Below are 21933 nucleotides of genomic sequence, written 5' to 3' on the forward strand. Positions count from 1 at the left end.
TGCCAGAGGCTACGTGGACCTACACACAGATGATGTAGGAGTGCATCCTGACCATGAGTGGTGCCATGTCTCAGGAGTGTGCACATGTGGCTTGCTCCATCGAGAGGTTGGAGACCCTCATGGAGAGTCAGCTCCAGCAGACCACTCAGTGGATGGCAGAGATGTGCACAGACCTGCATGTCATCACCTTGTTCATGAGCTCTATGCAGCAGAGTCAAGGCGAGAGGGGGATGAGGTGCCTGGAGTCTCCACCAAGCCCTCATCCTTCTCAAGTTAGAAGGGAGGCACAAGTGTGCCTTGCAAGGGAGGAGGAGCAACTGCCTCCTGCTCTGGGGGCTCCTCTCAGGGCACTCAGAATGTGGGCAGGGCTCCTCAGCCCCTGTGCCAATGACCCCAGCACCTCCAGTAGCTGCGATGACAGAGGAGAATCCTGCACCCTCAGCCTGCTGGAGCCCTCCAGGCCTCAGGTAGCCAGAGGACAGCCACCAAGGTCATCCCAAGCCAGGGGGCAGCCCAATCAGCTGCCTGCCTCTACGTGAGCTGCAAGTGCAGGGGGAGCACTAATAGGAACAGATGTAAGAGAGTTAAAATCACCTAGCTGCACTTGGTGTTCACGGTTTAGATTTTGTACATGTGCAGGCTTGCTTCTGTTGTGCTGCTCAATAAATGTTTGACTCACTACTGTTAGTCATCATTTCAATTCTTACTGCCTTGTTAGACCTCATCTACAGCCTTGCTTCCTTGTAAGGCTGCTAGTGATGGACTAAGCTACATCTGGTCAGCTCCACAGCTTGGCCAGTGCGCGCTGTGAACGGGGCACTGGGTGATGAGTGAGAGGTGAAGGAGACAACAGCAGGTCCACATAAAGGTGACCCTTTATTGCACTGATTGTAAAAGGGCATAAGGTCACAAGAAACGGTGGTGTACGAGATCATTAAGAGCCTCCCTTGTGTGTTTCTCATTTGCCCTTGCCTCTGGTTCAAGGGGTTCCTCATCTTGTGCTGCTTGCTCAGCAATCTCTTCCACATCCTTCTCATCGGATGAGGAGTGGCGATCAATGATGTCCTCATTATTCAATGCCTCCCCTCTCTGCAACACAAGGTTGTGCAGAGCACAACAGGCCACCATGATACACAAGACCCTCACTGGAACATATTGAAGTTCTCCACTGGAGTGATCTAGCTACCTGAATCTCAGTCAGCAGACCAATGGCCTACTTGATGGCTGTGGTTGGTACTGTACCTCTCCTCTACTGCAGTTTGTGGGTTCCTCACAGGCGTGAGCAGCCATGTCTTGAATGGGTAGCCCTTGTCCCTGAGAATCCATCCCTGAAGGCATGCAGTGGTGTGGGGGTTGGGGGGGGGGGGTGAATGGGGGTGCGGAACAGCTCCGGCACCTGGGAATGGCGAAGAATGTATGCATCATGACTACTTCCCAGGTACCCTGCATATACCTGAAGGGTCTGCTTTTGATGGTCGCAGACTGATTGGACATTGATGGAATGGAAAACCTTTCTGTTGATGAAGGCTGCTGGCTGATCTGTGGGAGCCTTGATGGCCACATGCATGCAGTTGATACCTTGCACCTGGGGGAGTCCAACAGTGGCCCAGAAGCCAATAGATCTCTTCGCCAGACAGTCTGGGTTGGTTCGGTAGCGCACATAGTCGCTGGCCCTTTTGAAGAGGGCATTGGTCACCTCCTTGATACAACGATGAGCCACAGACTGGGAGATCCCACATGTGTCCCCAGTAGATCCCTGGAAAGAACCAGGAGTTATAGAAGTTGAGGGCCACAGTGATCTTCAGAGCCACTGGCATTAGGTGTCCACCATCTCCTGTGGGTCTCAGCTCATCCTGTAGCAGGGCACAAAGATTGGTGACTACCTCCCTGGAGAGCCTCTGCCTGGGCTGATACGGCTGCTCGGACATCTGGAGATAGTATGGTAGACTGTCCGCTGGAGAGAAGCCCTTTATTGCGCAGGAGACAGATGGTGCACCCCTCCGAGCCCTTCTCTGGAGTCTGACCATCTTGCTGTTACTGATGTGCCCCCACCAGTGTCTGGTCCTCCCATCCTCTGAGCTGCTCTCCTCCTCATGAAGACCATAAAGACTCATGGTATGTGGGCTCCTTCCTAGTCATGCTCGCTCTGTCCAGCTGACCTATCCCCACGCCTTTCCCTGGCTAGTCCCTTGGGAGCAACTACCACTGCCCCGCTGTGACACTTGCAGCATGCCCCCTCAGTACTGACACCTTTACTTGCCTTCTGCCATTATCTAGTAATGCCCTCCATTCACCGCCCTCCCTTCCACTGCACATTGGCTCTCCAGATGGCTAGCTGACTGACAGAGGCAGCACTGAACTCTCGCCCCCTTGCTGTCTGCTTCAACTGGGTGGGGCTCTGAAGCCCAGTGGTTCCCATGCACCATTGATAAAATTGGAAATGCGCTGCAATATTCAAGTTAATTGTATTTTAAAATACCTTATCGGCTGTCCCGCCGCATCAGTCTCAGAAGGCCGCCCTCACGGCTGGTAAAATCCAAAAGCAACGTCACGACACCAGACTGCAACCTCCTTCCCATCCCATTCGCCAATGCCCCAGGCCCCTGCTAGCAGATCAACCATCATTTCTCCTCTCTGCTTTTCACTCCATGATGTTTGTTCACTCATGAGCAAGACCTTGCCACCCACAATATTAATGTATATGATATTAACATCCTAGCTTTAACTGAAACTTGCTCGCAGGTGGTGACACCTTTCCCCTTACTGTAGCATAGTAACAGGAGTAGGCCATTAAGCCCTCCAGGCTGTTCCACCATTCAATTAGATCATGGCAAAAGTTGGAAATGTAACAGTCTTTGAGAAAGTGAAAGGGTGGGGGGTGGGGGAAAGATCAAGAAAGAAGGACTGTGATAAGACAGTTGTGGGGGGGGGGGGGGGGTGTTGGGGAAAGATATTAAATGACGCAATGTCACGGAACAGAACACAAATGGAGTTCTAAATACGAGATAATCCAAGTACGAGAGCAAAAACATGAAAAATAAGTTTAAGACTAGCACTTGGTTAAAAAAAAATTTAAAATATATATTAAAAAAAAACGAACAAAACATAAAGGGGCTCTTATTTTAGTGTTTAATTCACTGCTACTTCTCTTCCAGGAATGCTTACCTTGGAGATGTTCTGCTCTTCTCTGACAGGATTTCCATTTATCTCTTTTACCTTGCTCACCTCACTGCTTTCCATTTCCCTCCTGTTCAATAGGTTTCTGCTAAAACTTGTTTTAACAGCCACATTTCCTTCCTCAGCGACTGTCTCCAGCTCCAACTCATTCCTTCACGTTTTGAATCCACCCAGGCTTACAAGTATCTCCGAGACATATAACGTTCCTCAGACTGCAGTTCTCACTGCATCCCGAGATCCACACTTAGTGCCATGTGCTGGCATATACACTTGACCTCTCTCCAGCAGCACCAACTCACCCCATCTCAAAGCTGTCCTGCTCTGCAGTTTCACTTCATCCTTCGCCTTATCCCACACATTAACAAAAAATGTTTTCTCTTCATTTCAGGTGTTAAGGAACTCAAGATCCAGCAACTTGTAGGTACCAACGCCCCTCCAGATTTTTCTTCCTTCACTTCCCTCTAACCCCATCCCTTCTCCTAATCTCATCTCTTGCCGTGTATTTACAATACCCTCTGATCTTCCCCTCTGATGCTGAACGATGTATACTTAGCAAAAGGACTCAGATCTATACCTTTATGCCCCCACCTCGATGAATTTCGCGCTCAACATGATGTTGAGCTTTTATTCCATCGTCTTCGCCGACGGGCTCATTTCTTTAGTCAGGACCAGTGGGCCCATTCACCCACCTCCAGCATTCTCCCTCCACCTGGATCCCTGTCTGATCCCTTACCCACTCTTGATCTTGTCATTGAAAACGGTCAGTGTGACAGCGGCCGTCTTAATTTCTCTGCTCCCCTCACTCACTCTAATCGCTCTTCCTCTGAGCTTGCTGCACTCAGTTCTCTCAGCTCTAATCCTGACATTATAATCAAACCTACCGACAAGAGTGGTGCTGCTGTTGTCTGGCGTACCGACCTCTACCTTGCAGAGGCCGAGCACCAATTCTCAGATACTTCTTCCCACTTCCTCCTCGACCATGACCCCCCCACCGAACATCAAGCCACTGTCTCCAGGACTATCGCTGACCTCATCTCCTCTGGAGATCTTCCATCTACAACTTCCCACCTCAGTCCTGCAACCCTGAACAGCCCGCTTCTATCTTCTTCCCAAAATCCACAAACAGGACTGTCCCGGTAAACCTATTGTTTCAGCCTGTTCCTGCCCCACTGACCTCATTTCCTCCAATCTTGATTCTATTTTTTCTCCACTGGTCCAGTCTCTTCCCACCTACATCAGTGACTCTTCTGATGCCCTACATCATTTCAACAATTTCCAGTTTCCTAGCCCTATCCACCTCCTCCACTATGGAGGTCCAATCTCTTTATACCTCCATCCCCTACCAGGAAGTTCTGAGGACTCTCCGCTTCTTCCTTGAACAGAGGCCCAAACAATGCCCATCCACCACCACCCTCCTCTGCCTGGCTGACCTTGTTCTTACAAGGAGCAACTTCCCCTTCAACTCCACTCTCTTCCTTCAAATAAAAAGTTGTTTCTATGGATATCTGCATGGTTCCTAGTTATATCCATCTTTTTATGGAGTGTGTTGAACATTCCTTGTTCCAGTCCTACTCAGGACCCCTCCCCCAACTACTTTTCCAGTACTTTGATTATATCGGTACCTCTTCCTGCTCTCGCTCCGAACTGGAAAACCTCAACTTTGCTTCCAATTTCCACCCTTTTCTCATATTCACATGGTCCATCGCCAACATTTCCTTCTCTCCTTCAACTTCTTTGTCTCCATCTCTGGGGATAGGCTGTCCACTAGTATTTATTAGAAGCCCACCAACTCTCATGGCTGCCTTGACTACACTCCTCACACCCTGCCTCCTGTAAAGGATTCCATTCCATTCTCCCAGTTTCTCCGTCTCCAAAACATCTGTTCTGCTGATGCAACCTTCCACAACAGCCCCTGATATGCTTCCTTTTTCCTCAACCAAGGATTCCCCCACACCATGGTTGCCAGGGCCCCTCAACCGTGTCTGACCCATTTCCCGCACTTCTGCCCTCATCCCTTCCCCTCCCTCCCAGAACTGCGACAGGGTTTCTCTTCTCTTCACTTTCCACCCCACCAGCCTCCACATCTAAAAGGATGGGGACATAGGTTTAAGGTGAGAGGGGCAAAGTTTAGAGGGGATGTGCGAGGCAAGTTCTTTACACAGAGGGTGGTGAGTGCCTGAAACTTGTTGCTGGGGGAGGTGGTGGAAGCAGGTACCATAAAGACGTTTAAGAGGCATCTTGACAAATACATGAATAGGATGGGAATAGAGGGATACGGACCCCGGCAGTGCAGAAGGTTTTAGTTTAGGCAGGCATCAAGATCGGTGCAGGCTTGGAGGGCCGAATGGCCTGTTCCTGTGCTGTCCTGTTCTTTGATGACACTTAGTCATTTCCATCACTTCCAGCGTGATGCCACCACTAAATGCATCTTCCCCTCCCATCAGCATTCTGAAGGGATTGTTTGCTCCGCGACATCCTGTTCCACTCCACCGTTGCACCTCCTGCGATTGTATGGGAAAGTGTCAGGGGTAATAGCTGCCCTTTTACCTCCTCTCTCCTCACTATCCAAGGCTCCAAACACTCCTTCCAGATGAAGCAGCAATTTACTTGTATATTCAATTTAGTATACTACATTCGCTGCTCACAATGCAGTCTCCTCCACATTGGGGAGGCCAAATGCAGATTGGGTGACCACTTTGTGGAACACCTTTGCTCAGTCTGCAAGCATGATCCCGAGCTTCCAGTTGCTTGCCATTTTAATATACCACCTTGTTCTCATGCCCACGTTTCTGTTCTTGGCCTGCTGCAATGTTCCAGTGAACATCAACACAAGCTGGAGGAACAACACTTCATCTTTGAAGTAGGCACTCTAATAGCTTTCTAGACTCACTATTGAGTTCAATAATTTCAGAGCATGTGCTGAATATTTGCAGCACTTTCTGTTCTCATTTCAGAGTTCCAGCAACTGCAGTACTTTGTTCTTATTTTAAACAGTCTTGATTAGGAGGAGAGTCAGATTCCTGTCTCATCCTCCTCCCAGCACTGCTGCTTATTGGTAGCAGCACAGGTATGTTTGCTGGAAACAGAGGCCCTTGTTTTGGGGTGGGGGTGAAAAAGGGGAAGAAAGGGGGTGCAAATTCAGCCCATAGTGTCAGCCGTGACTCAGTGATAGTACTCAGCTCAGAATCAGAAGGTTGTGGGATCACATCACACATAATCTAGACTGACCTTTCAGTACAATATTGAAGGAGGACTGCACTGGTGGAATACTGACCTTGAAATGAGATGTTAACAGAGGCCCCATTTGCCTTCGGCAGACATAATAGATGTCATAGCGCTTTTCAAAGTGGTGTTGGCTCTAGTGTTCTGAAACATTTATCCCTCAACTAGTATCACTAAAAAATTCTGATCATTTTTGGGACCAGCTGTGTGCAAATTGGCTGCCATATGCTCCTACATTAAACAGTGACTAATATGTCAAAAGTACTTAATTGGCTGAAAAGTGCATTAGGAACTCCTGAGCTCACAAAAAGGTGCTATACAAATACAAGTTCTTCCATATACATTCATCGGAGTTACAATACAGAAACAGGCTGTTCAGTCCAACCAGCCCATTTACCCTCTACATAAGCAACAGTCCTAATCATGCTCATTAGCCCTATTTTTATACTCTTATCTCCTTTACTTTTATACAACTATCCAATCTAATCTTGAATACTGCCTCGACGACTTATCCTGGAGGTGAATTCCACAGCCTCACAATTCTAAAGGTGGCTCTCGTTCTCTGCTGTAAATCTCTTACATTTATATCTTATCTATAGCCCCCTCATCTACTAATAACAGTCTTCTAACTACTCTATCCTGTCTTTCCAAAGTGATAAAAATTTCTCATGTTGAACCACAATCTGTATTGTCCGAACAAAAATTACATCCATATACAATTGGAGGCTATGACCTTCTGGAGTACAGGAAAGCAAGCACTTCTTAAATTTTCATGTCTCACATATTGTTGCTGACAGCCAGTGATAAAAAGGAGTAGATTTGTTGGTGCTGCTGATTAGTACATCCATTACCTCAATATACCTGTAAACAGAACTGCCCGCCACTGTCATCCTGCCCAGTGCTTTTCTATGAAAATTGATGGCCATTCTGACTGACAGCCATTGACAGTGGTACACATGATGCCAAGATTCTCATGCAGGAGATGACAGCTCTGAACCAAAGCCTCATTATACTCCTTTTCTAAAGTCATAATCAGGTAGTTCTGCATATAACAGAAAAAACTCTGGCTGTCTTTTTTTGCAATATGGCACTGCACTGGTGGAAGTAAGGGAGAATTTTGAATATGCCTATTGATACAATAACAATTTTGAGGGTCAGTGTATTTAAAATAATGAGAGTTCCCACTGCATTTGTGCCCCCAATTAGCATTCACTAAGGGGAGGAGGGCAGGTATCCTTCGTACGGTCAACATTCAGATAAAGACAGTTAACTTTGGCTGTTGCTACCAACTCCACCACCCTACCTACTGCAATGGAAAAATAGACAATTTCACAAGAACAGGTCAGAGGGCTTAATTGTAGCTTCCCAGAAGCCTGTGGTACTACATTACACTGAAGGCTTAGTAAGCCTTAGGATGTAGCACCCATTTTCACATTTCCTTGCAACCATAGGTTTCCTCCCACATGCCAAAGATGTGCAGGTTGATAGGTAAATTGGCCATTGTAAAAAAAATTGCCCCTAGTATAGGTAGGTGTTAGGAGAATTGAGGGAAGGTGGGGATGTGAGGGAAAATGGGATTAATGTAGGATTGGTATGGATGGGTGGTTGATGGTTGGCATGGACTCATTGGGCCAAAGGGCTGTTTCAGTGCTGTATCTCTCTATGACTCTTAGCATAGTATCACACGTGATTGTGAATTTTCCCCCCTACAAAATTTGATGGCAGTATGTATACTCACTTTTAAATGCCGAGATGGTTGGTACACTGGCATCATTGCAAATGCTACCCCAAACAAGCCATTAACAAGAGTATTAAGTACAACAGATTAAAGTAACGACGTTGACAAAGATCAACCTTGTTTTATGAATGGAGGTGGGGAGGGGTATAGGTCATGTTTCCTTTCAAGAACAGATGGGTAGTATTCAGGAGAAGCTTTGCTTGAGTAGACTGCTCCTAATCCATCTAGTTCAACAAAATACTAATTTTCTTCTGCAGTCTCTTAGGCTTCATCCAACCAGGATTAGTGGATTGGGGATGTTTGGGAAATAGAAATGAGAAGATAGTTGCAGCTGTCAGAATAACCAGCACTGCAAATCTATCAGCTGTTAAGAAAGCTTCAGGAACTCACTAAATAAACAAAAAAAAGATGGAAGATAAAACTGAACAAACTGCCAATTAGATGCTTTGTGACAGTTACTAAGGATAATGGCAAAACTCGTGCACATAATGTCACAGTCCACATTAGTATGCCCTCATTTAAATGTTGATGGCAGGAGGGGAGCAGACACTACTTCTACCACGTCAGAAAGGGTCATTAAATCCAGGCAAAAGTCAATGGGGACACTGCAGAATATAATCACACTTTAAAAAATACATCATCCCAACTCTACTGTATCTGGCTAGCACAAACCTAGACATGATTAAACAGCTGGTCATGGTTTATATTATCTAGTCTCTTTAGAATCTTAAAATAATCACATCAACTTTCTGTCCCAGTGAGGAATGCCTAATTTACATAATCTCAATCCAATTCCTCCATTTCCTCAATCATTCTTGTATCTCTTCAATGGATACAATATTGTCTTTGCATTGCAGCGACCAGTATTCCAAGTGCAGCAGCACCAATGATTCATAAAGTGGCAGAATAATGTAGCTACATGCCTCAAGCTCCCCTCAAAATTATGTTGCCCAAAATATTCAATCCCCAACAACTATTTCAGGATATAAAAACATTGGTTCTCTTGTTTAAAAATCTTTAAAGGAACCAATTAATTTTAAAATTTCTGAAAGATTAGTTTGCTTCAATTTTCAAGAAACAGTTTGATTAGACTCCCATAGTTGTAAGAAACATGGTATATTAAAAAAAAACTGCATTACTAGATCTCCGGAGATATTGCTCACGAGTGAGAAGATCCACTGCTTTATAAAAAGGTGTTCATGCCATGTTGGGGTTGGAATCAGGTCCACTGAAGTTGACCTAGATTTTTATTAAATACTTTTGAGTAAAAATAAAAACTGGTGCTGTGGATTGAATTTGACAACTCTCATTCTGTGAAAACCATAAATAAGTGGCTTTTTGACCTTCCATTCATTAAAAATGAAATCCCTTCCCAGTTTCAAATCTGAATATATAAAAAGGTGATAATCTTACCAGTGGGAGTTAGATATCTGGGCCTGGATTTTCAGCTGGACTGCATCTCAGACAGGGCAGGACCTCTACATGCCTCAAATTCTTCCTTGCCCCTCAAAGACCTATCTTGGCCCTGTCTTCTTTCTCATTTGCCCCTCCGGAATCATCCAAAAACAGTGGCAGTTTCCACATGTCAACTGACAGCACCCAGCTCTACCTTACCACAACCTCTCAACCCCTTGACTGTCTCTAAAAATTGTCAGACGACTTGTACAACACCCAGTACTGGATGAGCAGAAATTTCCTTCAACTAATTGTTGGGAAAACCAAATCCATAATCTTCAGTCCCCATCACAAACTCTGTTCCTTAGCCATTAACTCCATTCTTTGCCCTGGCAATGGAGGCAAAACCAAATGATTTGCAACTTTGCTGTCATATTGGAATGGGATGAGATTCCACCCACACATCCACATCATCACGAAGACGTCTGCTCAGTACACAAGCATAACCTCAAGCTTCCAGTCACTTATTTTAGTTTGCCACCCTGCTCTCATGCCCACATTTCTGCCCTTGGCCTGCTACAGTGTTCCAAAGAACCTCAATGTAAGCTTGAGCAACAGCTCATCATCTGATTAGGCACTCTTTTGCCTTCTGGACTCTGAGTTCAGCAATTTCAGAGCATGACTGCAATTTGAACTTATTTTGTTTCATTTTATTATTTAACCATGTGCCTGTCTTAAACTGGTTTATCATTGCTTTTGGACAGAGCTGTTCATTATTCTGCCATTAACACTCCCTCTAGACTACTGCTTTGTCTTTTACTACAACAATTGGCACTCCCTTTTCCTTTTGTTCTGCTGCCTTCTGCCCGATCACACACCTTCCTTTTGGTTCTTTCCCCTCCGCACCCACCACCACCACCACCGCCCCCCCAACCTTTCACTTGCTCAAAGCCCATTACATTTCTAATTTTTCCCAGTTCTGATGAAAGGTCACAGACAGTGTCTTCCAGCATTTTACTGCATCAGAGGCATTATAAAGTTGTCAATCAAAATTTGACCAGAACTACATAAGGAGATATTAGAAAGGCAGCCAAAACCTTAGTTTTTTTTTAAAAAAGGTACATCTTATATAAAAAGGGAGTGGGAGTCAGAGGTTTAGGGAGGGAATTCCTGAGCTAAGGACCTGGGCAGCTAAGTCATGACCACCACTTGTGAAGTGATTAAAATCAGATGGACAAGAGGCCAGAATTAAATGAGCACAGATATTGAAAGTTTGTAAGGCTGGAGGTTAGAGGTGAAGGTGAGGCTATGGATTGATTTGAAAACAAGGATCAAATTGTAAAAAGGCATTTCTGGACCAGGGGCCAATTTTGGTCACTGAACACAGGGGTGATGGGTAAACCAGACTTGATGCAATTTCGGATACAGGCTGCAAACAATTAATTAGTCTATGACTAATTAGTCATAATTGTGCATGACCTGCTGTCTGTCTTTAATGATTTAGCAAGAAAATGCTAATTTACTCTGTAGCTTGGGGGTATCCTGCTTGAGGTGAATTCAAACACACTCTGAACTTGAACAGCTGGGTGTGCTAAATTTGGCATCATGCACTCAGACCTCAACTGGATAGTAGACCCAACTAGGGATGAGTCAGAATGAAGAGGTTAAGAATTAGTCTGGTTATGTTGTATATTTGCCAGGATACCAAACCTCAGTGCAAACCCCATCAGACTGAAATTGCAGATGAAGTTAGGGGTCACTGTGCTTGCACACAAGCAAAATTATAGAAGGTGCTTGCTGCCCCAGTGTGGACTGTATTCAAACCAAAGACTGAAGGTTATTGAGAGGACAAGTGTTAACCCATTGTGACCCTCACCAAACTTAGTTGTAACTCTAGGCCTTTTATACAAAGAGGGATCCCTTCAGTTTCTTTATTTAAAAAAATAATGGACTGCACTACATTAAAAATGTTGCCCTCCTGATCCAACATTTTAAAAAAGGGAAAAATCTAACTTAGAGATTTTTTATACATGTCAGATCTATTCAACACATTCCTCTAATGACCAACCTGACACCAGCACCACATTGCTGAAGATCAGTCCAATAACTTACATTTACTTCTATATTGACCTATAACAGAATGCTCTACAGAGAGTGAATGAACCTTAAACTGCATTCAATAAAAACCATGATCAAGCTGTAATTAAAATCCAATTTTTTTTTTTTAAATCCAGGACAATTGGCTTCAACTTTCCTATGCATCCACATATTAGACAACTTGCATTTATACTATGCCTTTAGCATCAAGGTGCTTCACAGGAGAGTAAGCAGACAAAAACTGACACCCAGCCAAAAGGAGATGACATTAGGGAAGTTGATCAAAAAAGGTAGGTAGATGGCTGAAGGTAAATCTACATGGTTAAAAATTCACAGCACCCTTCACACACTTATGAAGCTTTGGGAATAAAGTAAAATTACTAGAGATATAATTGTGTATGACATACTGAATAAATGTAAGCAAACTTGTGCTGCAATTCAATGATCCTTTCCACACACCATGCAGTTTGCATGATCTGGCACAGACATCAGACGTTTCAATTTTTTGTAGGACAGAAATAAGGACAATCAACAAATTAGTTTAAAAAAAAACATTCAGTTGAGTTGACCTTTTATTGGTTAGTCTTTATTGTCAAATAGGGACCAAAGGTCTACAGGTGCTCTGGTTTGTACAAAGCATGTACAGCAGCACAATCTGGAAACAAAAATTTATTTTTCATATATAAACACTGCCAGTAACAGCTGAATAAATCTGAAAATAAAAATAGTTTTAATTCTCGCAGGAGTAAAAGTCTCAGTCCCAATCATCTTCATACTTTATCATTGCACCCCAAAAACAGAAAAGGAAATGGTCAAGATTAGTTGCTTACTTTCTTTTTCCTCCTGCCCCTAGTCAACAGGAAAGTAACCAGTTTCAGGGTACAAAAACATACATTAACAAGAGAATTCCAATGCATCATACACACCCAGTATCTACACAATCCTGAACTAAACATTACTTTAGAGTATTGATTTAGCCACATTTTGGAATATTAATGTGCAGCAGCAAGCACCCTCAAGACTAAGCACACTTGCAGTTCCCTGAAAAAAAAACAGAACCATATAAAATTACCCTCTAGGCTTCCCTGTTGCTTCAATGGGTAAATTCACCATGTGAGAAGATGACAAGCCAGAGAGATCAGGAATGTCCTAGATTTTATTGACTGTCTGTGCTGTGTTAGCACCTCATCAGCTGGCCTCAGTTTTTTTTTCCCCCAGCTTAGAAAGTCAACATTCCCATTTCAGGTCACTACCTAGTGACGCTCCCAGAAAAATACCTATTTGGGTGTCAATGAGAGGACAGGACCAGATGCAGCTGTGATGCCCTAATCCATTGTTGAACAGTTCATTAACACCATCCAGACTATAAACAATCTCATTGAATTGTGCAAAGATATCAGAAGGTTGACACTGTCTGTAAAAGAGTCACACTGCAACAGAAGTCAACACTATAATAGAGAGTTTCCCAGTGCAATAGAAAAGATCAAAAGTATAATTTACAACTCAGATTGCTCGATTTTCCTTGCATAAATCAATCAGTTTTTAGACATACTGGGCAGCAGGTTTCCTTTCAAGCACACAATTCTAATCAGGACTCGCTGCTGAACTCATCTGTTGTAATAAGGTATTGTACAATGCACTTCAATTAATTTTGCAATTTAATCTAAGGCTCTTATCTGAACTGCCCATGCTAGCTAGTATTTTTAAATATAAAAAGATTTATTCCTCACCTTCCCCACTATTCTGTAATGAAATCATATGCAAGTACTCAATAAGTGGAGATAATAAAGATCAAAAATATATGCAAACCCTTTACATTTGCAAAGTTAAAGTCTGCTATTTTCAGTTCCATATATTCCAGAGCTGGTGTTTTGAAATTCAGTATAGAGTTTATTAAAGTTAAAATTTTCAATTGCCCCTACACTTAAAGTACAGCAATACTATGTTCACACTGAACTGGAATGTGTGCTGGACCAGTACTCATCCTGCACTGACGGCATTCATTAACACAAAAGGTATAATAAAGTCTCAAAAGGACAAGGCCTCACCAATAGTACACTGTGTTTTTTTCATTTGATGAATGGAATTACTGCATAATTCCTCATTTTTCTGGTGCTAACATTCATTCTAATGTGCTAAGTTGAGATAATTTAGTTATTTTGTGTATTTCATTAATTCTAGTGAATATATTCAATTTACACCCTTCCTACTTGCCTTTATTCTCCTGCAGTATTTAAATCAAATAGGATATTAATGGGTCAGCTTACAACTATCAGGCTCAAACTCAATTGCTTTCCAAGCCTGTTTGAGGGGTTCAGGAAATGTTCTTAATTCTGTTCCAACAGTTGAGTGCTAACAATTCACAAATTGTACTCAAAATCAAAATGACCGAGAAGGACACAAATCTGGTCCGGAGCAAAATGTGGATCAAATTTCATCAAGCCACACCCTTTCTTCAGTTTACTTTAGTATCTGAAGTCATCCAAATCCATCAAAAAAGACCATTTGCCACTCAACAATTTGCTAGATTTATGGAACAGCTCAGCATTACAGTAAAAATGCTTACAAAAATTTTTCTGCACCTAGAACTCCACAAAATCCACATTTCTTTTATACCATGAACTACACTTTTTACAGCCAGCACGCCACACACTGGCTGACTTAGAATCCAAAAAGTTCAATTTACATTTCTATCTATTCTTACTCCAGTATACTCACTGGTGTGGTAAAGCCCACAGATTAAGATTTGCCACCTATTAGACTCATACCTTTAAAACCCAGCTTTACTGGGCTAAAAGAGTGCAACGATTCCAGCATACTGAAACTTCCATTGCCTGGGAATATAGGTTAGATTAAAAGGCTGATGCATGCAGCCACAAAAAGGCTATTATTTATACTCCACCATTATGGTACAGAAGCAAAATTCACAATTTTCTGCACCAAAATAATTCAACATTGCAGCTCACTCTAGAGGAGGCTATACTGAATTCATTAACATGAACTAAATTGAGAGAGAGAGCATACCTAATTTTTTTTTTTAAAGATCTCTCTCAACTCAATTTTCTGAGCAGGATTTGAGTTTGTACAAAATAAAGGAAATATTTCTGAATTTTTCCTTCTAAAATATTTTTGCAACAAAGAACTTACATTTTATTTATCCTCAAACTTTCCAAATGTCAATTGTTTTTATTCAGGAGGTAGAAATTTTCAGAATACTCATTCTCATTTCTTAGTATACTCTTGGCTCATTGTGGTTACATGCAAATGATGAGCCAACCATAATATAGCCTGCCTACCTAAACAATCTGGTTTGCAGTTGTGCACTGGAGCTTTGCAACTTTATAGCATAAGCACACCAATTCTCACACCTCCCCACCCACCACCACCACCCACTCACCCTCCCTGTCCTCCCCCCGCCTCCCACCCATGAGTCACTAGAGGAATTACTTACCATTTGAACTGAAATGTGAGCTATAAACTACAAATTTCTAAGTTTGTGATCTAACATTCAAAAAGAAAACTACCGAGTAACCACTGCTTATCCCCTACATTTAGTTTGTAACTATCACTATTAGGACCTGTTTTTCTTTCTTTAATGCTGAATTATTTTGTGAACTATTTGCATTTTTGCTCTAAAGATTAACAAATTAGCTCCTAGTACACAGTGCAAGGATGATGGATATCCCTTTACAGAAAGTGAAAGTTACATTTCCAGAACACTATGACACAGTGTACTATCAGGACTCTTGCTAGTGATGAGTCGCCCTTCCTAAATTTATGTTCCACCCATCAGTGACTTTATTTGGATCTTTCCTATAGCAAAAATTAATGTGTGCATATTATTCTTGTATTCTCATTGCAGTTTAATACATGCAACATGTACAACAGCCAAAGGGTTTTCTCCCTTCTCAGCTAATGTGAATGAAAGAAGCCATTAAGGTGAGCTGAGCTGCATCAATTGCACACAAGTCAACTGTGAACATAGCATTACTGATTAGTTGCAGGGAAGCCAGGTAGGATACGATTGTTGGTATGAGGTGGCAGTATGTGCTACATAGTAGTTGCTAAAATTTGCATCACTGACATATGGAGCAGGCTGGTAATAGCAAGTGACATTGGTGACATTGGGGATGATGTTCTGCTCTGCCAGCACCCTGAGGGCTAAGAGGCTTATTAGGTTGAGAGTTTGGCGTCTTTCATGTCCCATCAAACAAACAGTGCTCTCATTCACAACATTTCTCAAGATCATCAGGTAATCGTATTTGCTTTTCTCCTCCCCAATGAAGTGGTTCTGGAGGTAGACTTCCAGTTTTCTCTGTTGTTCAGTGATGTCTGGGAAATCAATAAAGAAACGGGAGCACATATACCGCTCTAAGGATTTGATTACTTCTTCACTGGCTGGTTTGAATTCTCTAACCAGAAGATTGCAGTATTTCAACAGTCCTCCTCCTCTGATTTCCTCTGGAGTCTTGGTTGCAATTAGTGTATTCCTGAGGTGGCCTAACGCTTCCTCAAAGTCCCCATATACACTTTCCCCAATTACTGTTGGGTGAAAATGTTCACTCATTGGGTTCTCAGAGCAATCGTAATAAAATAAGAGAGAATCCAAGATGATCTGGAAGGAATCAACACTGAACTCAAACTGTCGACGGAGAGAGTCCACAAATTTCAATTCCACATTCTTCCCATTATTGTTGGAGAGAGAAATCAAGCTCCAACGGTCTGTATCTGTGCAAACTTTCACCATTTTTTGCACATAGACCTCCTTGAGCGTAAGGGGTGTGATTCTTTCCTTGTTGACTCCTTCTGGAAGAAATTCCAACAAACAACCCAACACCACATCTTTTACCAACTGGAATTCAGTTTCCCCTGGTAGATCAACCCCAAAAATTAAGTCCAAATCTTTGTAGTTTAAGCCATTATTCTTTACTAGGACATGGCTGGCTGCTGACCCGTTAAGACGGATATCCCGTACTAGAATTCCACTTTCAAAGAGCCTGGTCCTTACAGTCTTAACCACATCTTTGAGTCTGACCTCTAATGTTGGAAAGTTTCCACGGCCGTGAATAAGGACCACTTCAGTAAGGACATCATTCAAACTGCTCACTTGATCCCAGCTCAGCACACTAGTGGCCTTACTTTCTGCCATATTGTGTCTTTGGACTTCAATCAGCTGGAAAGAAAATAAAAATATATTACAGCACACCAACTTTTACACATTATTAGAACCTCTTATGAAAGATTGTCACTAAACAGTAATAAATACACCCAGGGTAAAAGTCCCAAATATACACCTCTGAAGAATAAAAAGGATTAAAATTTCTAAGCAGTTTGCTCTGCATCAAGTCTGAAATTAGAGGTTGAAGGGGTTGAAAGTTTTCATACAAAAAGTTCACTTTTGTACTTACTGCCCATTAATAACAAACCTTTTTTGCATTATATTATACAACAGGTGGAAACTTACTTTTGGCATATTCCAACAGTATAATAACCCATTATGACTTTACAAAAAAAAAAAATGAGTTTTTCGGCAAGATCACTGTACCAAGATCAAACAAGTAGCAGTTACTGGAGCCAGAATACTTAGGTGCCAACTCAGCTGATTCACTTGTTTACAAAGTAAAGTTAATTTATTACACAGTGCAGTATGGACACAGTAAATAACCAATAAGGCCACTCGAATTCATGTCAGGGCACCTTGACAATAGTTCTTTTACAGCCATAGGTCATAGAAACCTAATCGATTGCAGCAACCACTCCTTCAGACAAGATGAGGACATGGCACGTATGAAGACATTTTGTTCAACAGACTCTAAACAACCTCAATGAGGATCTCAAAAAAATGTTCAGAACAACTCTAACCCCACTGCATGAGAAATTTTAAATTGATGACCCCTCAACATCCTGCCAAAAGCTTACATTTTTAAAAAATTCTGAGTCTCATGCTTGCTTTCTCTGCTTCAGTGAAAACAGTTCATGCATGACAAATCCTTCATCATTATTTTGTTTCCATCTCTATCATCCTATCCTGGTATGCCTTTATGGTGTGCTCTTTTCATAATGGTATTCTTAAAATGGTAAAACATATTCCAGCTATGGTCTAACCACAGCTATATAGAAAATTATTTATTTTCTATTGTACTCATCTCTTTATAAAACCAAAAACCCCCTTTTTTTAAAAAAAAAGATCCATCTACCCTCACTCCCAATTTCATAGAATTATGGATTTGAGCCCTGGGTCATACAAATATACAAACCTACGAATTAGAAGTAGTAGACCAATCGACCCCTCTAGCCTGCTCCACCATTCAATAAGATCATGGCTGATCTGTTTGCGTTTCGAATTCCACATTCCCATCTACCCGATTCCTTTGCCTAACAAGAATCTATCTACCTCCACCTTAAAATTATTCAATGACCCTACCTCCACCACCTTCCGAGGCAGAGTGTTCCAAAATCTCAACCCACAGAAAAAATTTCTCCATCTCTGTCCTAAAAAGGTCAACCCCCAATTTTAAAACCATGCCCTAGTTCTGGTCTCCCTCACAAGAGGAAACATCTTTTCCACATCCACCTTGTCAAGACCATTCAGGATCTTATATACTTCAATCAAGTCACCCCTCACTCTTCTAAACTCCAGTGAAAAAAAGCCCAGTCTGTCCAACCTTTCCTCATAAGTCAATCTGTTCATTCCAGATATCAATCTAGTAAACCTTCTCTGAACTGCTTCCAACGCATTCACATCCTTCCTTAAATAAGGAGACCAATACTGTGTGCAGTTTGAGATGTGGTTCATCTACATCATTCAGCATCTTTCCATTAACTGTATACCCACATAATTCATTTTGCTCTAAATGAATTAACTCAAGCTTACCCACATTACCCAAATGCCTCTGCTACCCTGTCTTTGTCCTTTTCAAGCCTTTAATAGTCTTTTTTACTGTTTGCCAAACCCCCTATTGCGTTCTCAACAAACTGAGAGATTGTTCCTTATGCAGTCGTCTACATACACTCCTGGAACAAAAACTAAATGAATTGTGGAAACCAGGAACACCAATTCTAATCCTTTACCAATCTTAATATCATTAACTAACTCTTCAGTTCTGACTGAAGGTCACAGACCTGAAATGTTAACTCGGTTTCTCCCTCTCCACAGATGCCGCCAGACCTGCTGGGTATTTCTAGCACTTTGTTTTTAAACTCTAACTCTTCGCTTCCTATCATCCACTTTACTAATCAAGTAGCTTCATTCCTCATACCATACACGTGAATCTTTCTAACAAGTTTATTGTGCAATGTTATAGAACACCTTCTGAAAAATCCATATCAACTCCACCATTTTACCTATCCAGTAACAGACAAAAAATTCAAATCTAACAAGCATTACTTGCCTTTAACAACCTATTCTGGTGGTTTTATATTAGTAAGCACTTAACAATGCATGGAATAATGTGATGTTGAATTATCGATTAAAAGTTAGCCCACAATAAATAGTAAATAAATTAATTGAATTCCTTCCTGAACAGGGTTATGATGTTACTTATATTTAGAGATACAGCACTGAAACAGGCCCTTCGGCCCACCGAGTCTGTGCTGACCAACAACCACCCATTTATACTAACCCTACAGTAATCCCATATTCCCTACCACCTACCTACACTAGGGGCAATTTACAATGGCCAATTTACTTATCACCTGCAAGTCTTTGGCTGTGGGAAGAAACTGGAGCATCCAGCGAAAACCCACACGGTCACAGGGAGAACTTGCAAACTCCGCACAGGCAGTACCCAGAATTGAACTCCGGGCCCTGGAGCTGTGAGGCTGCGGTACTAAACACTGCACCACCCTAGTCTTCCAATCCCATGCCACAATTTTCATATCTGAAGAGGATTAACAAGACAAACTACACTTTACAAAACCTTACTACATTGAATTAAATCTTTAATACCAATTACTAGTTCTGCAAAACCTGATATTTGCATAATTATACAATACATGCCTCTACATTAATTTTAGCACCTATCAAAAATATTTCAGATGGTCAACATATAGATTTTATATTCAACACAACTTTCACATTCTTAAACTAGCTTAGACACAAGATTTCGCAGCAACAAGCATGTCTTTTGAAATAGTGGGGCACATTCAAGCAAGTAATAAATGATTCAAATATTTTCTTGTTGATTGATATCCAACAGCTCCATCCACCCTCATTAGCTTTGATGTTATAAGCATGAAGAAAGGGACTCAACATACTTTACACCCCAAAGTGATGTTGGAAACCTCAAATTCCAGATAGATGGAAATAAAGAGATAGATAGAGATAATTAAAAAATTCTTGATTGCTAGTTCTACTCAGACTCAAAGTTTAACAGAGCTCTTAGGCTATACTGCCTACATTACTAAACCAATGCACCCTCATAGGATCACTTAGATGTTTGCTATTCACCAGAAAGTTGGAGTGCAAAGTAACATTTATAATACAGTTTCATAAAGTATACCATACAGAAATATTAGAATTGAATTCATTTTAATCTTTTATTTAAAAAATAAGTATATCTGATCACCCTTGAAATTTGAAGTAAAATATAATGGCACTGATATTACTGTTAATTAAAACTTAGTTATTTTCAGCTACAAACATATTTGAACTTTGAGATTCACATGAAACAAATAAATATTTTAAACTAATTAACTATAAATTTTACTCTCCAGGGAACAATTAGTTGAATCGTTTTTTGGGAAAGGGGTGGGGAAATGAGACACCCCCTTTTACAACATTTATCCCTCAAATAATTCAAACACCAAGTGATTAAACTGATAATGCAAACTATTGCTTTAGCTCCTTTAAAAATTTAAACAGTTAGATTACCTTATTACCTAGTTAGATGGCAAAGTAACACTTGCCAACTAACAGCAAGACAACTGAATTGAAGGCATATTTTACAAAAACAGAACATCCTGGTGGTCTGGGCATATGAGAAAGCACTACAATCTCATACATTTTACAACGGTCTATTTAACTACAACGACAGAAAATTAGAACCGAAATGCGAGAGGCACCCACATTTCCAGCCAAACACAACAAATTCCATGATCGAGTAAGTACCTTCCAGCCCTCCCTTCTGCAATTTATAGATTTCAGACCCCTTCACAAACAAACATAGCTGTGCCTCTCCACCCCACAAACACACCTGCAGCACATATTAGCAAGGGCCAAGACCCATCTCCAAGAAAAAGTCACTCTGCTTTGGTTAAATTGCACTTTTTGTGTCCTGGACTAAACATTATTAACGCGCTTTAGTTCTTTGTTCGCACTATTTCTTTGCAAAGGATCCAGTTAATCGGGATTAATCCGAGCCGGCCCTCCTGATTGATTGCCAGTTCATGTGTTATTGGGAGGCTTTTCTTTAATAGAGGTAGGTGAGGTAACTGAGAGCCTTTAGTTTTAGGATAGCATTTAACTGTTTTCTCAGGCAAGCGTAATTAGTTAGGTTGTTATATAACTTCAACTCGCTTTATTTATCGTGAAACAGTGATTCATAAATATTTTATTTACCAATAAACTAGGAAATACTATAAATGGCATTGAAATATATCAAGTGATTTCCAACAAAAATATTGTAAGGTTCATATTTCCTGTTAATCAGAAACAGGTTTGCCAATTATGTTGCCTCTAAAAAAGCACATTCTTTTTAATATATTTCTACAAAGTTTTCCCCCTTTTGTTCTTTTGATATTAATCTATATACCATTACACCACTTGTAACTTGTGTGAGCCTGTATTTCATATTTTTGTTGAGAGTGAGAGATTGCAGCCCCTGTTCAGTCATTTGAGGGGTCTGCTCCTCAACATCTGACTCCATCTCAGTCCAACACTTTGGCTACCCAGTGCAGAGAAGAGGGGGAGGCAATTTGGTGGACCTAGTTAGGATGGGGGAGGTGGGTGGTGGGCATAGTCCTGCCTGCCTCATGTCCGCAGTCTTGTCAGCACCCAAGTGACCCCAAAGAGGGAGCATGTACACTTGAGGCCTTCTGCAACTGGTGGGCATAGCAAGGACTGGAATGCTTAGTGAACAATGGAAGCAACATTTCCAATTTACTTTTATAAATTTTCTTTGTTCCTTTGTTTATGGTTGTTATTTTGTAGTTGTACCCCATAAAAAGGGCCACATTTAAAAAAAAAACTAGTATTCAGTTGATGCTACTGGGGCAATCCAGTGTCTCCTTATCAGTTATGAAAAAAAATATATAATTTCCTGCCAAGAGGAAGAAGCAGCCACGTGTTCACTGTTAATCCCACG

At 41.6% G+C, this 21933-nt stretch overlaps 1 protein-coding gene across 4 annotated transcripts in view; it reads right to left on the reverse strand.

Annotated features, from left to right (window-relative positions):
- Positions 1-12188: 12188 nt before the first annotated feature.
- The window catches only part of tent5c (terminal nucleotidyltransferase 5C), a 36273-nt gene continuing 26528 nt past the window's right edge, over positions 12189-21933 (reverse strand). For all 4 annotated transcript variants that reach the window (XM_068040745.1, XM_068040744.1, XM_068040747.1 and 1 more), the window contains one exon: positions 12189-16802. In XM_068040745.1, the coding sequence (XP_067896846.1) occupies positions 15624-16778 (1155 nt within the window). In that variant the 5' untranslated portion in view covers positions 16779-16802 and the 3' untranslated portion in view covers positions 12189-15623. The remainder of the gene's footprint in view (positions 16803-21933) is intronic.

The sequence above is a fragment of the Heterodontus francisci genome, chromosome 10, assembly GCF_036365525.1.
Source record: "Heterodontus francisci isolate sHetFra1 chromosome 10, sHetFra1.hap1, whole genome shotgun sequence".
NCBI lineage: Eukaryota > Metazoa > Chordata > Chondrichthyes > Heterodontiformes > Heterodontidae > Heterodontus > Heterodontus francisci.